The sequence below is a fragment of the Phalangium opilio genome, unplaced genomic scaffold, assembly GCF_054372755.1.
Source record: "Phalangium opilio isolate 3A_F unplaced genomic scaffold, DU_Popi_V2 ptg000048l_1, whole genome shotgun sequence".
NCBI lineage: Eukaryota > Metazoa > Arthropoda > Arachnida > Opiliones > Phalangiidae > Phalangium > Phalangium opilio.
The window spans coordinates 259522-280627 of NW_028324170.1; the positions used below are offsets into that span (position 1 = coordinate 259522).

Consider the following 21106-nt stretch of genomic DNA (forward strand, 5'->3'; position numbering starts at 1 on the left):
ACGGGAGGGGGGGGGTATGGAAGAAGAGGCGGGTCATAGCGACAGAGGTTAAAAAGGAATTACGTATTTTTCGCCGTCCCCGTCAGCAACGTCATCAAGACGTAGTTTAAGTGAACCAATAAGATAATTTAAACTTTTCGTTATGTGTTGGAGGGAGGGGCTCGATACTGGGTGGTCTATGAGTAGGATTGAAGTAAATACTAACCACCGTTCTCCATTCCTACTTCTAAAATTAAATCTATCCCTGGCTAGGAAAAAAAACCCCACTAGCTAAACCACGCTGTTATCTATGTAGTAAGAGAATTTGGGGATGGTACTCTCGGCTCGGAAACGGGTGGTATAGCCTACCCGACGATCTATACTTGACCTTTCATAGTCGGAAGAAAAGTCGTGGAATGAAAAATGACTCCAGACGGAACATTAATACCAAGTTGGCAAATGGATTTGATTCCCATCACTACTAAACTGCCCTTCCCGCACTAAGATTTCTTCTTTCCTATTCCTCTTCTTTGGCTAAACCTCTTTAACGCCACACTAAAGCCTTCTCCAGATTCCCACCCCCAAAAGATGGCCAGATCACATTTACAAATACCATCGTCGCAATTTGGAATGCATTATGCTAATGCTTTGGGTGTATTTACTCGTCTCTCTCTCTATCTTTAAAAAAAAAAAGAAAATTATGATATATAGGTCTATACAAGAAGAATAATATTTATTAATGGAAATTTTGCTTACCTTTTGTGAAGTCACCCACGATCTGTAATCTTGGTACGGTTTATGCAGGGTTCATACGCCGGTTATGGAAGATCTGGAGAGAGATATTGAAGAAGTTTAGGGGTGTTTAAAAATAGACTAAAATACTCAGTCAGGGTATAAGTTAGGGGATTTAGTACTGGACACGAAGGTCATGGGTAAAGTTTGGGGATTTATATTTTTGGACACGAAGGTCATGGGTTAAAGTTTGGGGATTTATATTTGGGACAAGAAGGTCAGGGGTAAAGTTAGGGAATTTAAAAATGAACCAAAATGTTCAGGGATTTTTAACAGAATCAGGGAATTTTATTTTAGAAGGGAAAATTTCTTCTACAACGTTGAACATGATTTCCAAATTAAAAGTTAGCTTGTTCTTAACAAATATAATGCTAACTTTGACAAAACAGTAAAAAAATTTGAATCTCAAAATTATTACAATTTTTGACAACCGTGTTAGGTAAATAGGCCCAAATAAATAACAAACGTGTTGTCTTGATTATTCAATGATATTATGATTTTTATTTTTATTTTTCCTTCTTGGTTTTCTTTTGATACACCTTCCCAAATTTTGAATAAATATTAACCAAATAGGGTTGGGGTTTTTTGGTGAAATATTTCATCCTCAACCTGCAGATATCGAGTCACGCTATCGGCTTTAGAAGGTGCATACCTTTCTTCTTTGGGATGTTGATTATGATGGCGTGAACGAGTCAACCAGATTTCGGGCCTTGGCTCTCTCTCCCTCTCCCTCCCTTTCTTTATCCAATGAATATTCTATATTCTTTGATCTTTTTTATATATAGGGGAAAAATATGCGTTTGGAATATTTTAGTTCCGCGTCTTGTTTGAGCTTTACTTTACTCCCTGACATCTTAAGCAGGGTTCGTGCGATCCTGGTAAATCAGGTCGTATCAAAGATATTCGCAATTTTTTTTCTTAACGATTGGTTCAATCATAAGTTCACAAGATATGTTTCATAAGTTTGTCACTGGTTACAAACTGGAGCTTGTTATGAAGTGAATGAGGTTGGTCATATATTCGAGGTAAAGCGACGCCTGGTGAGGCACTGCTGTCAAAGGCCGCTTAGTACAGACTAAATAGGACCTAGATGGACTGCAAAATTAACTACCGAGTGTAGGACTTCAATTCATTCTCGAATTAGCTCGAGCTGTAAGTCTCTTCTAGCATTTCGAAGTATAAGTGCAAGCTAGTTTTGGAAGTAAAACTAACAATGCTTCTTTTAGCCACGCCTCTCGTCGGTCACGTGCTTATGACGTATTTCAATTATTTTTTACCCACACGCCTCTAGAGTCCCTTTAAGGGACTGATCGGTATTAAGGCGATATCAACTGAAGGGAAAATTTTCAAAATTAGTAAACCTTGTCATAAGTTTATAAGCTACAATAAGTCTTAGAGGGTGGATATTTAATGATGCCTAATGTGTAAATATAAGGTTATCTATTGCGTCCATCTTATTTCATATTTCGTCCCTGGATATTTTTCGTTTAAGGTGTCTGTTTCCTTTGAGCCAGTCGGGTTTCGAGTATAACCTTAAGCTGGCAGCTAGCTAGCTATCTAGGCCTTGGCAAAACTTTCCACGGCCGTGCCTAGCCTAGCTAGGTTAAGCCTTGTCTCATACGTGTAAGAAATATAAAAGATCGGACGGGGGAGGGGAGGGGGAATGCGAGTCTTAGCTGGCTCGCTCTCTCATCTTACCGAGGATACGAACAATAGGTAAATAGGGTTCAGAGCAGGATGCTCTAGCTAGCTCTCCTTTTCTCCAAAAATGCAAATTTTTCTCATCGAATATCCCTCCGCCACGCTTCACTCACCCCCGACCCCGCACTTTTTTTTATATTTGAACAACGTGTTTTCACCAAGGTACTAGAGTTCTCTTATGTACAGGGTGTAATTGTTGTATCCCCCCAAAATATTACCGTGAAATCGAACTGTCTTTTTGGGCAACTAAAGAAAATTATGCGAAAAATGAAATCTTGTGGTATGTTTTTCACCAAGGCTTATATGAAATCTCGCGCTGTGGTTTTGACAAGGCCTATATGAAATCTCGCGCTGTGGTTTTGACAAGGCCTATATGAAATCTCGCGCTGTGGTTTTGACAAGGCCAAAATGAAATCTCGTGCTGAGTTTTTGCCAAGGCTTAAATGAAATCTCGTGCTGTGTTTTTCGCCAAGGCCTAAATGAAATCTCGTTCTGTGTTTTTCGCCAAGGCCTAAGTGGAATCTCGCGATGTGTTTTTGCCAAGGCCTAAATGAAATCTTGCGCTGTGTTTTTACCAAGGCCTAAGTGGAATCTCGCGATGTTCTTTTGCAGAGGCCTAATTGAAATCTTGCGATTATATTAATATTATTCAACTCGAGGCCTGGTTTTTGTTTCCACCCTGTATTTCGTTTAAAATTCCTTTCATAGAAGCCCTTCAGACTATAGCCGGTTCTACCTTATCCTCGAGAAAAGGCTTACTTTTATGGGAGGTAAGAAAAGGCATTAAGGTTTGTTATTTCATGAATATCATGTTTAATAAGCGCGCGCGAGCGGGGGAGGCACGTGGTCTCATACATAACATCTGCGTGAAAGATTCATCCCTTTGCTTCCTTGATAACCAAAAGAAAAAAAATAACCCTCTTCATCTTCCATCTTCGTATAATATATAGCCCCAACGTATAGATTATACTACGAAGAACATTATTTAATTTTCTAATTAGTTCGATAGCTATAATTATGTATAGATAATACTTGCTCGATAATTATTTTGACTTATAATTAAAGACAGGGTCTGTGTCGTGAAGATGGTAGCCTGAATTCAAAAATAATTCAATCTGTGACCTCGGATATAAGAGGTCAAAGGTGATTAGGTCGCTGAAGTCTTGTTTTTTTTTTAGTAATTAAAGACATACTCTGCTTTGTAAACATACGATATCAGCCCGATTTAAAAGCATTTCCATGTGCACGACCTGACATATTTCGGGTCAAAGGTCAGTAGGTCACCCCACCTATATAAAAAAGTCTAATACAAGCCAGAAAAAATTATTCGCGAGGTGAAATTGGTCATACATAATGATTAATATCCGCTTAGATACTTTGATAAAATGGCTACATCATTATTCCAATTGTCTGTATGCATTCCTGCTGCAATTAATAAAGCGAAATATGAACACCGTGCATTAGTATCTTATTTAGTTTCTGGAAGCAATATTCTGAATTAATTCCAAGAAATCTTCGAGAGTTTTCCTGCTTCAAAATCTATTGACGTTTTTCGGATTCTGAAAACTTTCTCTTCTTGAGCTTGTCGCTATCCTTTCATTAAAAAGGGAAGAAAAACACCAGTTAATTAAGCGAGAAACCTTCAATTAATAGTCTACTAGTTTTACCCGAGAAATTAACGTTCTTTATATATATATTCTTAAGCTATTCCAGCCTGCTGGTACCGCCACGCGTAGTACCACCGTTCCGTACCATGCACTTTATTTAATGAGCGTTAAAACGCCATGTACGTCTTCACTCTATGAATGCAATGAAGCTAGGGTTAAAGGTTAAAATAGTGTCAGCTTTCTGCCTTTAACCGTATTAACCGGGAGAATGAAGATATTTGTTCCTTATTTTTCCTTCTTTTTGTTTTTAACTTAACTGCCCTGAAAATTAAGGGGAAGAAGAGAGTTTAAATTTAATTTGCTTGAAAAAAAAAAACAAACAATTAAACGGACCATAATATAAAAACAAAGGAAGTTGGTTAACTCCACTACCGTTCCCGCTACATTACTAGTTTCTTACAATTAAAGGGGAACCGAATGAAAAATTGCAGAAGTTATTTTTAATGTTATTTAAATTAAGTCAAGTCGTTCGAAACTGTTTATATTTTATTTGTAGGTTAGGGTTAGAGTCGATTATTGTATGTATGGTGTCATATTCCCTTTAATTTAAGTCATTGAAACGTAATTTGAATTTTATTCTATTGTAAACAAATCACGGGAAACCTGGAACATTCAGGGAATTTAAAAATTACCCAATAAGGTCAGGGAATCCTCACTAGAAAAAGAAATTGGTTTTAAAATATAATTTCCAAATTAAGATTTGACTGGTTTATAAAAATATTATTCTTAATTATGCCTATATAGAGTTTATATTGAAGACTGTTTTGATATACCTTAAAAGGTCAGGAAAGATTTTAACTCTTTTTTTTTGTTGCCGCATTGCATTATTTTAGATTTTTCAATCCAGTATAGGTTATGGCCCATTACGGCTTTATCGCCTTTATACGTTAACTTATTTTATAACCTATGGGCATTATACGTTACGCCTTACGATAATATAACGCGTCTGTATGAGGTGTTCCTTTTTAGACGCCGATCAATTTATCCGCGCGCCTTCGAAACACGGAACAGTAATGAGAGAAAGAGTGGCGCGAGAAATCGGAGATATACCCTATAGACCTTTTTCGTTATGAATCGTGAGCACGTTCGTGTCCCCCTATAATAATACACGCCGTCATTAAGTTAACTTTATCTTAGCGATGGTCAGCTGGAAGAATCGCTGAAATGGTCCAAGTAACCCCCTATTTTCTATGATGGACGAAAGAACGAACAGTATTTGGATTCTTAGAACTGCCATATACACTCAAAGGAAAGGGAACACCAACATTTTGATATGACTTTCGATTTTAAATAAAATACTGGTAATTCACTTACGTTAGGGCAATTTCAGCTTGCCTATTATTTTGGCCTGTATCAACTTACATTCTATTTTTGCCCATATCAACTTACCTACTCTTTTGGCCTATTTAAATTTTCCTATATACCTGTTTCATCTTACCTACGCTTTAGGCCTGTTGCAACTTACCTATTCTTTTGGCCTGTTTAAACTTGTATATTATTTTGCCCTAGTTAAACTTGCCTATTATTTTGTCCTAGTTAAACTTGCCTATTATTTTGTCCTAGTTAAACTTGCCTATTATTTTACCCTAGTTAAACTTGCCTATTATTTTACCCTAGTTAAACTTGCCTATTATTTTGCCCAAGTTAAACTTGCCTATTATTTTGCCCAAGTTAAACTTGCCTATTATTTTGGCCTGTTTAAACTTGCCTATTATTTTGCCCTAGTTTAACTTGCCTATTATTTTGCCATAGTTAAACTTTCCTATTATTTTGCCATAGTTAAACTTCCCTACTCTTTTGGCCTATTTCACCTCATCTCCCACGTTAGCAAGCAGATGACCTTCAGCTATACTGTTAATACGACGGTGTAGTAGTCTTAACGTGTAGGGAAGTTAACCATCGCGTGGCCTTCTGTTTAATTCAAATATTGGTCTGGGACAACTTCTTATGAACTTATAGTGAATCGTTTAGTTTACTTATGTCATGTTACGGACATTGGTGTAGTGGTTATAGTCAGAAACTTGTCACGGTTCATTCTTGCGTGGAGTAGCGCGCCATAACTTCATCTCTCAGCCTCTTCCAATCCCCGTTTGCACCCCCCCCCCCTCCGCTCCTTTTCTCCATCCTCTATCTCATCATCAGGGTTTTTGGAGACCAAGAGATTTTACGTCCCTTTTTTACCCTTGGCTCTCTCTCTCTCTCTATTTCTCTAGTCGTTCGGATTTCCATTAAAAAAAAGCTCCGTTCAAATTCATCATTCTAGCTACGAATTTTAAGCGATTCTACTCCAACCGTCTCTTAAAGGCACGGAGAACCCCGCTTATATTGTAAAGTGATGGTGAAATGATCGGCCAGCTATTAGAGAGACATTCTTACCAAATTTATTAGGTGATTTCTAAGATAGTTTCGGTTTTTTTTAATGGGTTTTACTGTTTTTGTTGACGTGATCAAGAAATTATATCAAGAGTATATAAAAGTAGCGGAAAGTGTTGCGTGAAGTATGTTGTTTACTTCGTTAGTGTTTTAATTACTGCTTTACTATCTGCTCTGGTAAGTCTGGCATAAATTAAGGGGGTGTTCTTTGGGTTCACGATTTTGAGTCGAAAATGTAATTTCTATCGCCATTTTTCCAAAAGGGACACTGTTTTCGAGTGTGTGTTTTATGGATGACCCCTTAATTAAATTAGAAATCATTGTCTAAATCAGTTTCTTAATTAAATTTAAGGGGTCATCCGTAAAATACCATATCCAGTCTTAACTAGAAACTAAGAAAACAGTGGCCCGGACAGCAAAATGGAGATTTTCGAATCAAAATTGATTTCCCAAAGAACATCCCCCTCATTAATTTATGGCAGACTTATCAGAAACACCCTGTATATGACAATTTTTTTCTGGCTCAATACATCCAACAACATCACTAAAAATACGTTAGTCTATGGAGTCCCAAACTCCAAGGCCCGATTTTTTTGGTTTCCTTAAAAATAAAAATTTCAAAATGTTATACAAAATTCAGTAATGTATAATATTTGTAGCAGACGAACCTTAAAAACATCACCAGACTTCTTATTCAGTTGAAGCCCCACGGAAACATGTTGGTGTAAACAATTTTAAAAAGGGTTAAAACTAAATTTTCAGATATCACTTTTTTGCTTTAATAAGTAAAATATACTAATATTTTGCGTTTCACATTTCCTTCCGTGTTCATCCATTGCTCTCTCTCTCTCTCTCTCTCTCACTCTCTCACTCTCTCTCACTCAGAGAGTTTGGTAAAGGGTGCATGCATCTTTATACGATAAATCTAAAAAGGAGGGTTTTGTAAGCGTAGGTAGATATAGTTTGGGGCCGTAGAGAGAGGGAGAGGAAAGGGGAATGGGGGGGTCTAGATGCTGCCCCATTTGATTCTGCCCTGTTCTTTCCCTCGTTAGGAAAAGGGAAGCCCCATTCTCCGCGCTTGGAATAACGAATGGCCCAAAGAAAGAACTTGATTGTTACACGATCTCCTTCTAGCAGAAACATTTTCGGACTTAGGCCTAGCACCGTGTGTGTGGAAAAGAGAAAGAGAAAGAGAGAGAGAGAGAGAGAGAGAGAGAGAGAGAGAGAGAGAGAGAGAGAGAGAGAGAGAGAGAGAGAGAGAGAGAGAGAGAGAGAGATATTCCGGGGGAACGGTGGCTTCTCGCGGAAAAAGGGGTTTTGCTTAATCATAATTTATGAACGTTTTTTCCCATACATAGTCTTAGGACCAATCTTGTTCTATCCATTACCCGGATACGTTACTTCCAGCATGCAGCTTAACAAAATGAAAATGATTTTCATTAGTTAATTTTTTTTACCATTGTTTTAAAATGCTTCTCAAAGTTTTTATATAATTTTATCTGTTATATCCTTGAGAAATTTATCCCGTAGTTTTTTAGTTGACAGAGTATTGACGTTAAAAGGTTTTTATTCCATCTATTCTAAATTAATTTTTTGGTTTTAAATCTTATTTACTGTCTAGAGCTCTATTTGGTTTAAGTCACATGTATTTGCAACCATTGGATAGAGAAAAATGCCCTGCTTTTAATCTTGGCCAATATTTATAAAGTTGGTAGGCAGAGTTCTGAGGTCTTTAAGTTTGTCCATCTTCTAACTCCCCCATCCTACCCCCATGGTGGTCCAAAAAGAATCATATTTTGGAACCTTATTTATTTATTTAAGCGAGATCTGGATTGTTTATGGATAGGAATGAGTGTTTGGATGTTAATTAGGTAGAGGACAACTTCATTTATCACCCTTTCGAAGTATTTAATTTTAGCTTTGAAATTGCCAGAGTTCTGACGTCCCTAAGTTTGTCCCTTGTTCATAGACACCCAGTGGGCAAAAATGTCTAGAAAAGGATTTACCCAAGTACAAAGATTACAATTTAATCTACCATATACCCTAAAAGCATTTTAAAATGCCAGAGCTCTGACTCCCAAATCTTATCCAATTTCTAACCCTTTGGTCTAAAATGAATAATTTTAAAACCTTATTTTTTCTCAAGATTAGGTTGATGTAATCCTAAGTACTTGGTACCATTAAATAGAGGTCAATTTCATCTATCATATCCGTAAAGCGTTTCACCCGTATCTGGTAAAATGAAAGAGTTCTGGCGTTTCGAAAATATTTTGCCTGATCCGAGTATTTCTGTTACAGTCCAACTTGTTTCTTTAGACATTCCCTCGTGTACCCTCGAAATTTAATCCTGAGCTATTTCATCCATCGCGCGCGCGGTGCCCATACGTATGGGCCCAAGCATACGGAGGAGTCCTGGAGTTGGCCAAAATAAATAATAATGCCTTTCCATACCTATAACCCGCTCTCCACTCGAAGTTTGCTCCCATCAGAGCTCTTAACTCGTACCCTTTCAATATGTATCGTTTATCCTTTCGTAATATTGCAATCTCAGCCTGAATTTGACTTTTGAACGTTCTTCGGGAAAAAGGAATTGATAGTAATATATTCCTGGGTTTTTCTCGGGTGGCTAGACTAAATTCATGGACAATATATCTTCTTGAAAGGAACGGAAATTCAATTTGTTATTATTTAGGAAGAAATAAGAGATATTCTTATTTCTTAGCGTTTAGTTTCACTGAAATGAAGTTCGAAATATCCACACGGTGTTCCAATAACGGTTTTAGAAGTTCTATTGACGATTTTGAGTCAAAAATGTAATTTCTATTACCTTTTGAACTAATGGCCACCGTTGTTGTTTTTAGTAGATTGTTTTACGGATGGCCCCCTAAAATTTAAGTAAGAAATTAAAAGCCAATGCTAATTACATTAAGGGTTCATCCATAAAACACTGATGTATAATCATAACTTGTTTACGATTACCCATGGGGAAAAATTTCATAGAACATTGTCGACCTCTTAATAGATTTTCCATAGAACCCACTCGATACTTGAAAACAATTTCTTCAAATTTACCTGTCCGCTTAAGAATGTAAGGTGTCCTTTTAGCACGTCAAGGTTTCTGCTCCGTAGTCACTATTCCATTTATGGTAGGCTATGGTCCGATTCTGTAAAGCGAAATCGAGGAATATTTTGCATTATATTTTCTACAGGAGAAATTTTGTATATCGCGCCATGGGTAATATCTCTCCAACCAACTCTTTTCGTTCTACCCTATATATGCGCCGCCTTAACGTGCAGCGTACCATTGCGCCTCAAGGCAAAATACGTTTCAAGGAAGCTCTATTATATATATATCTATATGTATATGTATAAACCCGAAATCGAAATCTACTCAAGAAGTGGGTGTATAGCTATGGCTATGGTCAAAATTGTGGGTCGGGAATACCCAAGTTCGCTTGTGTACCGACGTTAAAGGGTCAGTTGCTTCTTACGACAATAGAAGATGCAAACGTCCTGAAAATTTTGAAGGGATTGTCAATGGTTTCGTTGTGGTCCCATGAAATAATATATTTTTGGGCCTATTTCAGTATTATTTCATAAAAAATGTATATTTTTGGGCCTATTTGAGTATTATTTCATAAAAAATGTATATTTTTGGGCCTATTTGAGTATTATTTCATAAAAAATGTATATTTTTGGGCCTATTTGAGTATTATTTCATGAAATAAATACATTTTTAGACCTATTTGAGTATTATTTCATGAAATAAATACATTTTTAGACCTATTTGAGTATTATTTCATGAAATAAATACATTTTTAGACCTATTTGAGTATTATTTCATGAAATAAATACATTTTTAGACCTATTTGAGTATAATTTCATAAAAAAATATATTTTTAGACCTATTTGAGAAATATGTCATAAAATATTCGATGTACCTAATTCTTTTTTATTTTATAGGCCTAAATCCATAGTTTTTAATTTAATTTTGTTACATAACAAATAATCTGCGTACCCCTCCGCGTATAGAACTACTTTTCTAGTCCAGTTCCATTAAATTTGCAAATTTGAATATTTACTTTCGCCTTTATTTTTTATCTATTTTATTAATAATAAAAGTTATTCCGTATTTTGTCTCTCGCGAAAAATAATTTCATCCTTTATGTACACGGGTGTATTGCGGTCGAACATTTCTACAGGGGGCCATAGGATTAACATGGGCTTGTTTCAGCCTTAAAGTTGGCTTCACTTAAAAAAAATTATTTTATATATTATAAAACGTTCCGAAATCAGTATAGAAATTTAAACGATCCCTCGATATATAACTCTTTGTCATCTTTATTTGCTAAAGGTATTTTCTTTTCCTTTTCATTTTATCTCAATCGGAATTTGCAATAAAGATCGAAAATACGTCTAGCGATATTGCAAACTCCAACTGAAACAATGTCAACATTCATTCCCTTCCTCGATAGATGTCCTTGTAAATAAAGAAGAAGAAATTTCACTCTTAGAATGGCTCAGACTTCTCATAGAAAACGGGGAGTTTTCATTATAAATTTGAAGCATTCCAAGACTGTAAAAGTTGGGGAAAAACGAAAATGATTTCTTAAAGGTTGCTACGTTCGTCGATTTCTTTTTTATATATATAACGACGCATCCTTTTGGGTTTTTGCGCTTTTTTTTCTTCTTTTTCTTCTTTGGGAGGGGGTCTCTTTTTTTGTTGGGGGTATAGCCGCCACCCTCCGGATGTGTGATGGGGGAAGTAGAAGAGCGTCCCCCCTGGTTTCCCGAAGTTAATTTCGACCTCATTGCATTCATGCATTCTAGATGAGAGAACGACCAGCTCCACCATTGGCCATAATTCCATTTTTAGCTTCGCCACAATGTAAAACTCATGTACTTAACTTAGCTGATGCTGTAGTAGGATGTACGTTCGTTCTTCGTTTTTGAAATTGGGTATCGAAGCTGAACTTCTGAAGCGCGGCTAACAATGTATTATCGCGTAAGTTGTGTTCATTGTTTATCAGTTTTTGAAAATATGATTTAGTTTGACTAATCTTGTACTCTTTGTTCCAATTTTGAAGCAGAAACGTCTAGTTACTTGTTATTTTCACCATTGTTAAATATTTTGTGGGGTAACCTTTGACCTCAAATATATCAGGCTACAGAGGGAAATATTCTTAAAATCGGGCTAGCTTAGTTGCGAAACAACGTTTTTAATTTAAAAAAATAATTATTATTGAAATAGGCCACGTTATCGCTAACAAAGGGCATCATTACAAACCCTGACCACAAAATTTACAATGCCCCATCAGTTATAAAAATGCTACGAATAGATAACGATAAGATAATAGTAAAACCGATGATTATATCTTGATTTGTCAGCTTGTTTCCGTCTCTAGATGCGATTCTTAATGCTAAAAATGGCATACTGGCAAGAAGCGTCTAAGCATTCAACTAGAGCTTATTTGAGGAGGGATTGAATCTAGCTGGTTACACTTTTTTTTAGGGAGCCATAAAGCCGTATAACCTTGGAGTAGCCCGCGGGTATCCCGCTCGATTAAATAAGGCGGGAAGAAAGTCCAAGGCTTTCGATGATTTTTTGGCGGGAAAATGGATGATATATTCTGGGGTGTCGCCAAGCTGTCGAAAATGACACTAGAAAAAGGGTCTTAAAGGTCGTATAGTGGTGGTCAGCGCAATCTGAACTTTGAACCCTCCTGTATAATCGTGAAGCTGGGTAAGACTGTAATCTTAGATTCCCTTTTAAATATTTACGTATATAGGGAAATGACTGAGGGCTGTGGCTTAAGAGTTACTTTCCCTCAAAATGGCGGAAAACTTTACAGAGTGGACAACGACAATTCGGTTAATGCGGAGATTAGACTTTGGTGTTATCTTAGATTCCCTTTTAGGCCTAAATGTTTACATATAGGGCAAAGGGTTGCCGCTTAAAAATTACCCCTTCCCCTTTCCCTCAAAATGGCGTATAAATTTATAACTCCCGATTGGTTAAATGAAGGTTTTACGTTTAGTAGGTGAATTTTTTTTCACTCTATTGATCCTTGCAACAAAGTTTTGCGCAATCATTTTATCCATGAAAACTTTGAAGTTGTTTTATAAACGTTACTGTAATGTATACCGTATATCTCCGAATGCCGTTACACTCTTAGAAAGCGTGAATATATACAGAATTAGTCTTGTTAATGCCGGAGGAAATTGACACCAATTTAAGAGTGTCCTACGATACTACCATATCAGAAAAATATATATATATTTCTAAAAGTTGAATCGAATTTCTTAGACCATACTTCGATTCTGTAACTTTTTACCCAAGTACAGGGTGTTTGTTTCGAGTTAGTCGTCATTTTGGTAACGATGTAGCTCATCTAAGATACCTACAATCCGAATAGACCTTAATAAAGAAATTCCTGTTTCTAAGCAAAGTATATCACACCCTGTACGTGTACTATTTTCAGCTAAATTTTGTCTCTTTGGGAAAAGTCACTTTAGTATATGGCTTTTGATAAGGGGTCGGGAAAAGACACCCCGAGGGACATAAGACTTGGCCCCTTTAACAGTCTAGAGAGCTAGCTACATGGGCTTTGATAAAAAAAGAATTTGAAGTTACTACTTCAAAAATTAATTCCACAGTTTTCCAGCCAGCCAGCACTCAATATCGAGAGGGGGGGTCAGTGGCGCGAAGGATTGGTCTGTCCACTCGCAATATACGTCGAGGAGATCGTTGGAAGTAATATATGCGCAGTCAGACGCGAGGAAGCTAGTTACTGGACTCGTTAAGTTATAGACCTAAAAATTCCTTCTCCATCCCGAATTAATCAGCTTAACTCAAGACCACTACCAAAGGTTAAGAGACACTCCTATTAGTTGGCGGCGGCGAAGCTATCATAGGTTTATTATAAGCCCATCGATAAGTCTACACCCTGTTCGTAAAGCAATTGGAAAATTCCCATATAGGGTGCTCCAAAAATGGAGGGTGGTAGGACCTTAGTACGGTGGGTTCTATGAATCATTTTGAGTCGAAAATGTTAAATTCGATGACATTTTGTAATAAATAACAACCGAGTTTTAATTGGAGAGTTTGACGGATGACTGTTAAATTAAATTAACATTGTCTTTCAGTTTCATACCCAAAGTCTACAGGTTGGTAGGCCCTTGTAGATATTATTTGACACCCTTCTGTAATGTTAATTTAAGGGGTTGTCTTTGAGTTTCTTGCTTTAGTTTAAAGGGTTATCCATAAAATACTTCAATAATAACTTTTATTTGAATGTTAATAACAATAAGGCTACTTTTAGCAACAACAAATAGAAATAAACGAAAGTGTGGCAGTAAGGAATAAGAATGAGTTAAGACTTAGTTGGAGTACGTCGTAAACCATACTGGAAATACACTAAAATCAGAGGCTTTCATTAACCTCCCCCCTCCAAGTTATTTTTATTTACTTTTGCTCTGTAAGGTTTACCAATTAGAGATCTTCGCAGGAAAAATGTTGTCAGTCCAGTAAAGCCTTATGTTAGACTTATGCTTGAACCTATAGTTACTGTATGTAGGCTTACGGTACAGTTACCCGAGCTTTATTCGATGGAAAAGGTCTATCGAAATCCAGCCCATATAATCGAGACCCTTTTAAAACTCTTAGGTGATGGGGTGGGGGGGGGGGTGCTTTTGGGTTTGACGATATTTGCAGGGAAGGCAGCTATTAACCCCGTCTCTTCTCTCTTCTACTTTTCCCTTCTTTTAGTTTAATCCATTGCCATTGAAGTCACCTGATTTATATGCTAATGAGGTTCGAGAGAGTGAAATCGAGTCCCTTACCCTTACTCCCCCTCTTACCCCTCAAAATGGAGGGACAAAGTATATAGGGATGATGCCTTGTCAGTGAAGCAGCCTGCCTCGAAGTTAAGCCTTGTCCAGGCGGGAACTAGCTAGCTATAGCCAGGAACCTAGGGACCATCAAGGGGTACGGTGGAAGAATTTCAAATTAAAGATGAAAGATCGCGAAAGCCAGATCATTCTGTGTTTGGCTGTGTAGATATCTACCTTCCTAACAACTTGACAGATTCTAAAATGACGCGTTCACGCGGTATTCTGGTATATACTTCGGTACGCCTTTAATTGATTCTGACGGACAAGGCTTATAGATGTGTGTATGGTCGTTTGTTTCTCACATCGTGTTTAGTTGGGTATATACTAACTTTCCTCTTTATCTCTCTCTATTGAAAATTTTGCGAAAGTGTTAAGGAATCGTCCATGCTTAAATTTATTTCGAATATTTAAATAAAATCAATTCTATATACGACTATATCAAGTTAAGCTAGTAGTTCATAGATATTGAAAGTATGTATCTTAATTAGTCGTTAAGCCTTGTTTAAATTTTTTTTTTTTTTTTTTTTTTTTTTGATATGTCACGGACTTCAGGTTGTAACAAGAAGTGATATCTAGTTTATTAGGGAGAAAGTATAAATTCGCCACATTTATAATCCAGCTTTATCTCCAGGACATACGTAGGTCCGGAGTTAATCCCCGCCGCCTCTAAATTACAACCAGCCAGCATCTCATTGGTTCTTGAAAACTGTGCACGTCAGCGCGACGCGAATGACGAAAATTGCGTATTTTCCGAATGAGGAGAGAGGCAGTGAAATAGCCCGGCCTCCTTTTACGTCCCCCCTTGTATTTTGAAAGAGGGACCAGGACTATGGCGCGCGAATACTTAGGCATCTTAAAACTGTTTCCTAGTAAACTAGATATCACTTCTTGGTTGTAAGAAAGATCAACTTTAGAATGTTTATACTGCATGTTCCAAAAATGGTTGTAGGACCGAAATGGTTTGCTTCTATTGGCGAATTTGAGTCGAAAATGTTAAAAACTTTCGTGATATTTTGACCTAAGGGTCACCGTTTACAACTTAGGGATAGAGTCAGTGTTTTACGGATGACCCCTTAATTAATTAATTTAATTAAGAAACTGAAAGACCGTACAACACTCCAGTCATAACTTGTGTTCCCTTAGGGTAAAAATGTCATAGAAATTACATTTTTGACTCAAAATTGATTTCCCCATAGAACCATCCCACTGTACTTCGGTTATTATATCTGATATATGCACCCTTTATATATTGCATATTTATGGTTTATTTTCATATCTATGAAATTGTTCGGTTATTTAGGGATGGGTTGAAACTAAAAGCGTATATCTCAAAGTTAGTTATCTCGTAACACGGGAGGTTTAGATAATTCAAGTTGATTTAACCATGGACTTTATAGCACCCTATAGGGGACTGGAAAACATGGGTGCTTATTTCTTAATTTTTCGATACAAAAATATCGTAATGGTATGCATATGCACTAGTAAGGAAATTAAAATTAGCATTCTAAAGTTATCACCACTGTATTGTTTTTCCTGGTATATCAAGGTCACTCTAAATCCCTGTTTGAAGAGCACGCTAGGAGGCGAAGCAAATGTTATTTAATTGGCCCCAAGCTCACTGTGACTCCTGTAAAATTACTTCCCGTCCCTTTTGGAACGACTACAAAGTCCATGATTTTAGCGTATTTTATCCCGTCTTGAAGGACTCGGAGAGGGTTTGATCGAATGTAATTAATATGTTGATACAGTTTTGTATAATTTACCTATTTTACGGTGATAGTGTTACACGAATTAACATACATTTATAATCCCGAAATAGCAGATTGACTTAGATATTCGAAAGTAGTTCTAAAGGAAGTGTTTCGCGGCCATGTCGATGTGGTTGAATGAAAGGGGAGGGGCTTAACGTCAACTTATTTATTATTACGTAAAAAACTAAATGCGTAATTAAATATTGTATTACTTGAAGATCCAAGAACGTACATGAATAGCTAGCTAGCTAGCTAGACCTTTTAGGTTTCATAATTTTAATACTGGATCGTTAAACCTTGCCAATATGGCGGCAGTGCATGAGGAAACCAACGGGGATTAGTCGTATTACAGGTCAATAGACTCTTTCAAAAAAGATGAAGGCACAGAATCGTCTGCTTCATTTAGGGATTGGGGCTTCAACGTTACCAGTCCACCAAAGTATATAGTCCGATATAGTCCTTTTGTTTGAAACCATATCTAACTTCTTTATATGTTCCACATACCATCTGTAAACAAGACTACGCCAGACATTTGAAAAGTGTCTATTCTATCTTTGATCGTTCCGAGATCTTATTTCTTGACGCGTTAGACTTTATTATATCCTTAAAATTTGTAACTATGGTAATGAATAATTCAGTTTAATTTTCGAGCTTCGGTAAACAGTTGAAACATTTAAAGCCCATGCCATGCTTAGTTAGTTGTAAGGGTTCTTTATTATTCTTTTTTTTTTTTTTGCTATTACCTCTTAACGTATTAGTTTTGCTAAGCGGCTAAGCGCTAGCCCTATCCTTTCTAGGGATTGCCACGGAATTAATGGAGCGAATAGAGAAGAGAGAGTTACCCCACTGCACCGTTTTACACCCACTCCCTACCCGTGCCCCAACACCCAGGCTTTTTCGGTTTTACCACAAGTTAATAATTAAACTCTAAGGGACTAACTTCCTCTGAATGTTAACTATTATATAATTAGAGGTAAAGCGACATGTTAAGTTCTCCTCTGTACATTTCTACATCACTCAGCCATGGGAAGAGTTCATTAGCTTCGTTCACAAGGGTTTTAAAGCGACATCTGGCGGGGAAACACGTACCCAACGCGACGCTCCAAAACGCCCTTGCGTAGTAAGCTTTAGAAATTATATAATATCCGTTCTTTGACGAACTTGATAGGGTATCTACGCAAGTCCTAGAAGTCGACCTCACCTAACGCTAACCTAAACTAACTTAACACATCATCAATACTAAGCGGGATCAGGTTGTCGTCTCTTATAAATTCAACTTCGTAACTATCAAAACTAGAGAACAGAAGGAACTAGTCCCTTATAATTGTATTATTACCTTGCGCTTTTACCTTTTAATAGAATCGATCACTCGAAAGCTATCCCATTAAGCTTGTTTTATTTATAAATTTTCCCGCCACTTTTAAGTTATTTTTAGGAGTTCCTTTAGTACTAGCTGGCCTCGTTAAATAATGTAATTGATTTTTTAGAAATGCACCTGTACCCCGGGTCTGTTTTGTGCCACCCATAAACCTTGAAATCAACAACCCTTAAAATCTGTTATACATCGGGTGGGTGTTAAAATAACCGTACTGTACATGGATTGAATGTAAAAAAAATGCGGACAAGAACATTTTGTACCTAATTTTTCTATCCCCCTTGGTTTTTATCTAAGGTGCCTGAGGGCTTCGAGGCCCTGAAATCTTCTTCTTTTTTAGGCCCTCCGGTATTCTGGTCTTTGTATGTTCGGAGCATAACGGGACAGCTAGTATGGTTTTGTTATTCAAGGCTCTCTTCCTAACTGACCGTTAAGAAAGCAATCTGGGTATCGGCCATCGTTCTTTACTTGCCTGTAACCCTTTCCTCCTCCCCCCCCACCAACGTTGCCAACGTTCGTGTACTCAGATAAAAGCACCCCCCCCTCATCGGTTGAGGCTAAGTGTAAATGTTAGTTATTACGCGAAGTGTCTTGATCAGTAGATGGCATTGTGTATCTCGATCAGTAGATGGCATTGTGTATCTCGATCAGTAGACGGCATTGTGTATCTCGATCAGTAGATGGCATTGTTTATCCCGATCAGTAGATGGCATTGTTTATCCCGATCAGTAGATGGCATTGTTTATCCCGATCAGTAGATGGCATTGTGTATCTCGATCAGTAGATGGCATTGTGTATCTTGATAAGCAGACGACATCGTGTGTCACGATTAATAGATGACAATATTAGAAAATCTGACGTGCCGTTGTCATTTGTCAATAAGGAATAATTATTTCTTTATAATTACAGTGTGTCCAAAGTCTCCTTATAAGTAAGCGTGTAATAATAATCGGAACTTCTTAACCTAAATTGTTTCTATCACTAGATTGTTTCTGTATTTCGTGCATTCTAAGATAAAGCAAAATATAAGGAGTACCGGTATACTGTAACAAGTCTGTAACCCCTACGTACGCATCACCTTTCTTTTGTTACGCAACGTTGCATCGTGTTGTAGTTCTCTTTTTCTCTACACGCGTGGTGTTGCCAGGCGAGAAGAAATCTTTTCGAAAGGTTAAGAAAGGCAAAAAACCAAATGCTTCAAAATTCGGTGTTTGAAATGTTTTCAGTTTTCAGTTGAGATAGATAAAAGGAAACTTTTGTTTTGAGGGGTTTTTCTAAGGTTTAATCTTAACCTCTCTATGATGATGTGGAAACGAAGAGGGGGGGGGGGGGCTACGCGCTCGAACTATCGGGGTTTCGGCCCCAGATCCCGGGCGCCGTTCCGTTTGATGATGGCCGCTAGGGCTACTTTTATCGACCCCCTCTCCCCCAACCCCGTTTAAATAGAAACTATACGGCTTGTTGTAGTATATAGCGCATCCAGAACCGAGTAGTTATTACCAGAGTCAGTCCATAACTTAAAGTCGCCATTGTATCTATATTTGATGGGTAAAAGGGTAAAAATATTTATACTAAACGTCAGGCTTTACACTTTGTAAAGTTCAACCCCATTTTGATAGCCTCCTCTCTGAAGTTCACCACCATTTTCGTGGGAAAGGGTGGAGCCACCACCCCATTTTGATATAAACTCATTTTCCTACTACTAGCCTTACACTTTAGAAAGTTCACCACCATTTTCCTGGGAAAGGGTGGAGCCACCTTAAGCCACACCCCTTTAGTACCTTCTGATGGGAATATTGTCATGACGTCACATCATTTAATCTCTTACCTAGGTTCTGGTGACCGTATTGGAAGTGGTCAGTTTTAGAATTTGTATTGACGTCAGGTCACATCATGGTTCCTCTATCCCGGGTGACCTCCGTATTTGCAATTGATGAAACACTACCTTGAAAACGTGTCAACATCTGAAGAATGCATTAGAAAAAAACTAGTGAAGTCTGTACAGAATTTATAATATTAACTCGAAGTTCAAACAGGTCATGAACTTGAACTTCGGTTCGAACAATCTTGTGAAAGTTTCAAGCCCGGAGTTCGTTTGGTTTTTAACTGTACTTTCAAAAATGAACGAAATTTAAAATTCGGCGTGATCACTTAGGGATGATAAGAAAATTAGTGAACATTTCTTGAACTTGAACTTTGCTTCTACGAATGCTCGGGAATGTTTCAAGCTCCGGAGTTCATGTACTCCTTCCGTTTGGGTCGAATTGAACGTATACGTCTTCCCCTTTTCCTGGAATAAGCAAGCCACCAGTCTCTTGGAAGCTCACTGCAATGGGGCAGCACCGTCGTTTTCTCTCCCTCTCTCTCTTTCTCTCTTTCTCTCTCTCTCTCTCTCTGCAGTGGAGAAAGGTCTCTGGAAAGAGTGGCTAGCTCGGAGACGGCAGGCGGCGTATGATCTAGGCTAGAGAGTAAAGAGGCGCTACGAACGCGCCGGCCATACAAGCGCAAAAAACTCTTGCACATACATCGTCAAGATCGACTCGAGTCCCAAAATCTTCCGAGCTGTTTCGTCGTGAATCCAGTAGAGGCTAGCTTACAAGGTTCGTCGGCGCCCGACCTACTCGCTTCCGCACCCAAAAAAAAGAGAAAACCCTTTAACTTTTTTGGAAATATTGGTGCTGTACCAGTTGGGTCGGTTATATCACCATCCATGTCGCGCCTTCTTCGTTAAAATTTCATCGGACAAATGTCTAGGACGAAATACGGATACCTTTCTGGATCTTTTACCATTGCATTACGGATAAGTAAGCGTTTGATATTTCGGATGATAGTTTCGAGTACTAGGCACCACCACCACATGTTGGTATCACGTCGAGGAATCGTACCGGGCTCCTAAGAGAGACAACTCGTGTTTGTGGTATATTCAAGAAATCCACGAAATTTTGGTGTAAACGGCTGGATTTTAAACCATTTTGGAAACCTCATTCGCGGATAAGCGAATATTGAAACCAATTTGAACAGCAACGCTTAAGGTTTCAAAAGCAGAAGAATCTTTGGATTGTCGCCTTACTCGTTCAAAAAGCCGGCCGGCTGTGTGTACCTGAGGTCACCGGTTATATTACCTACAGAAGCGGCGAGCTGGCGTAGCGTTTAACGATTTTTATAACTCGACGTAAAAACGTTCCGCTTCTGTTTGGATAAAAAGGAAACGTTTCATCGCGTACAAGAGAGATAATATTTTTAGGTGGTTATCATCGGCTCCGTCTTTGGACGGCCTAATTTAAGTTTTTTGAGAGGAACAAAAACGTTTGTCGTGTGACACTGAGTGAGAGCTGGATTTTGTTGTTTCGTACACGTTGACGTCGGTTGACCCACGGAACGGCACGGTCCTCATCTCGACACGCTCCAGCCACGAATTTTGGGGCTCGGAGTTATGTGGGTGAAGGATTTTTTAGCAGATCGCTGACACATGCTCTGTTTTTGGCTCGCACTTCTTATCATCCTTCGGTGGACTGTACCAAGTGAGTTCGTACAACAACACTTACTATTCTTTATACTCCTGTACCATGGATAAG

The 21106-nt window shown here is 37.9% G+C and overlaps 1 protein-coding gene across 14 annotated transcripts in view; it reads left to right on the forward strand.

Moving 5' to 3' along the window:
* The window catches only part of LOC149673433 (nephrin-like), a 193278-nt gene that overhangs the window by 33073 nt on the left and 139099 nt on the right, over positions 1-21106 (forward strand). For 11 of the 14 annotated variants that reach the window (XR_016366853.1, XR_016366852.1, XR_016366851.1 and 8 more), the window contains exon 5: positions 19364-21052. The exons of 2 other annotated variants lie outside the window; for them this stretch is intronic. Coding sequence is in view for 8 of the 12 variants with exons in the window: in XM_089838972.1 (XP_089695098.1) it covers positions 21001-21052 (52 nt within the window). In the remaining 4 variants the exon portion in view is untranslated. Of the gene's footprint in view, positions 1-12107; positions 12256-19363; positions 21053-21106 lie in introns of those variants that run through there. One more of the 14 variants, XM_089838968.1, reaches the window with a different exon arrangement.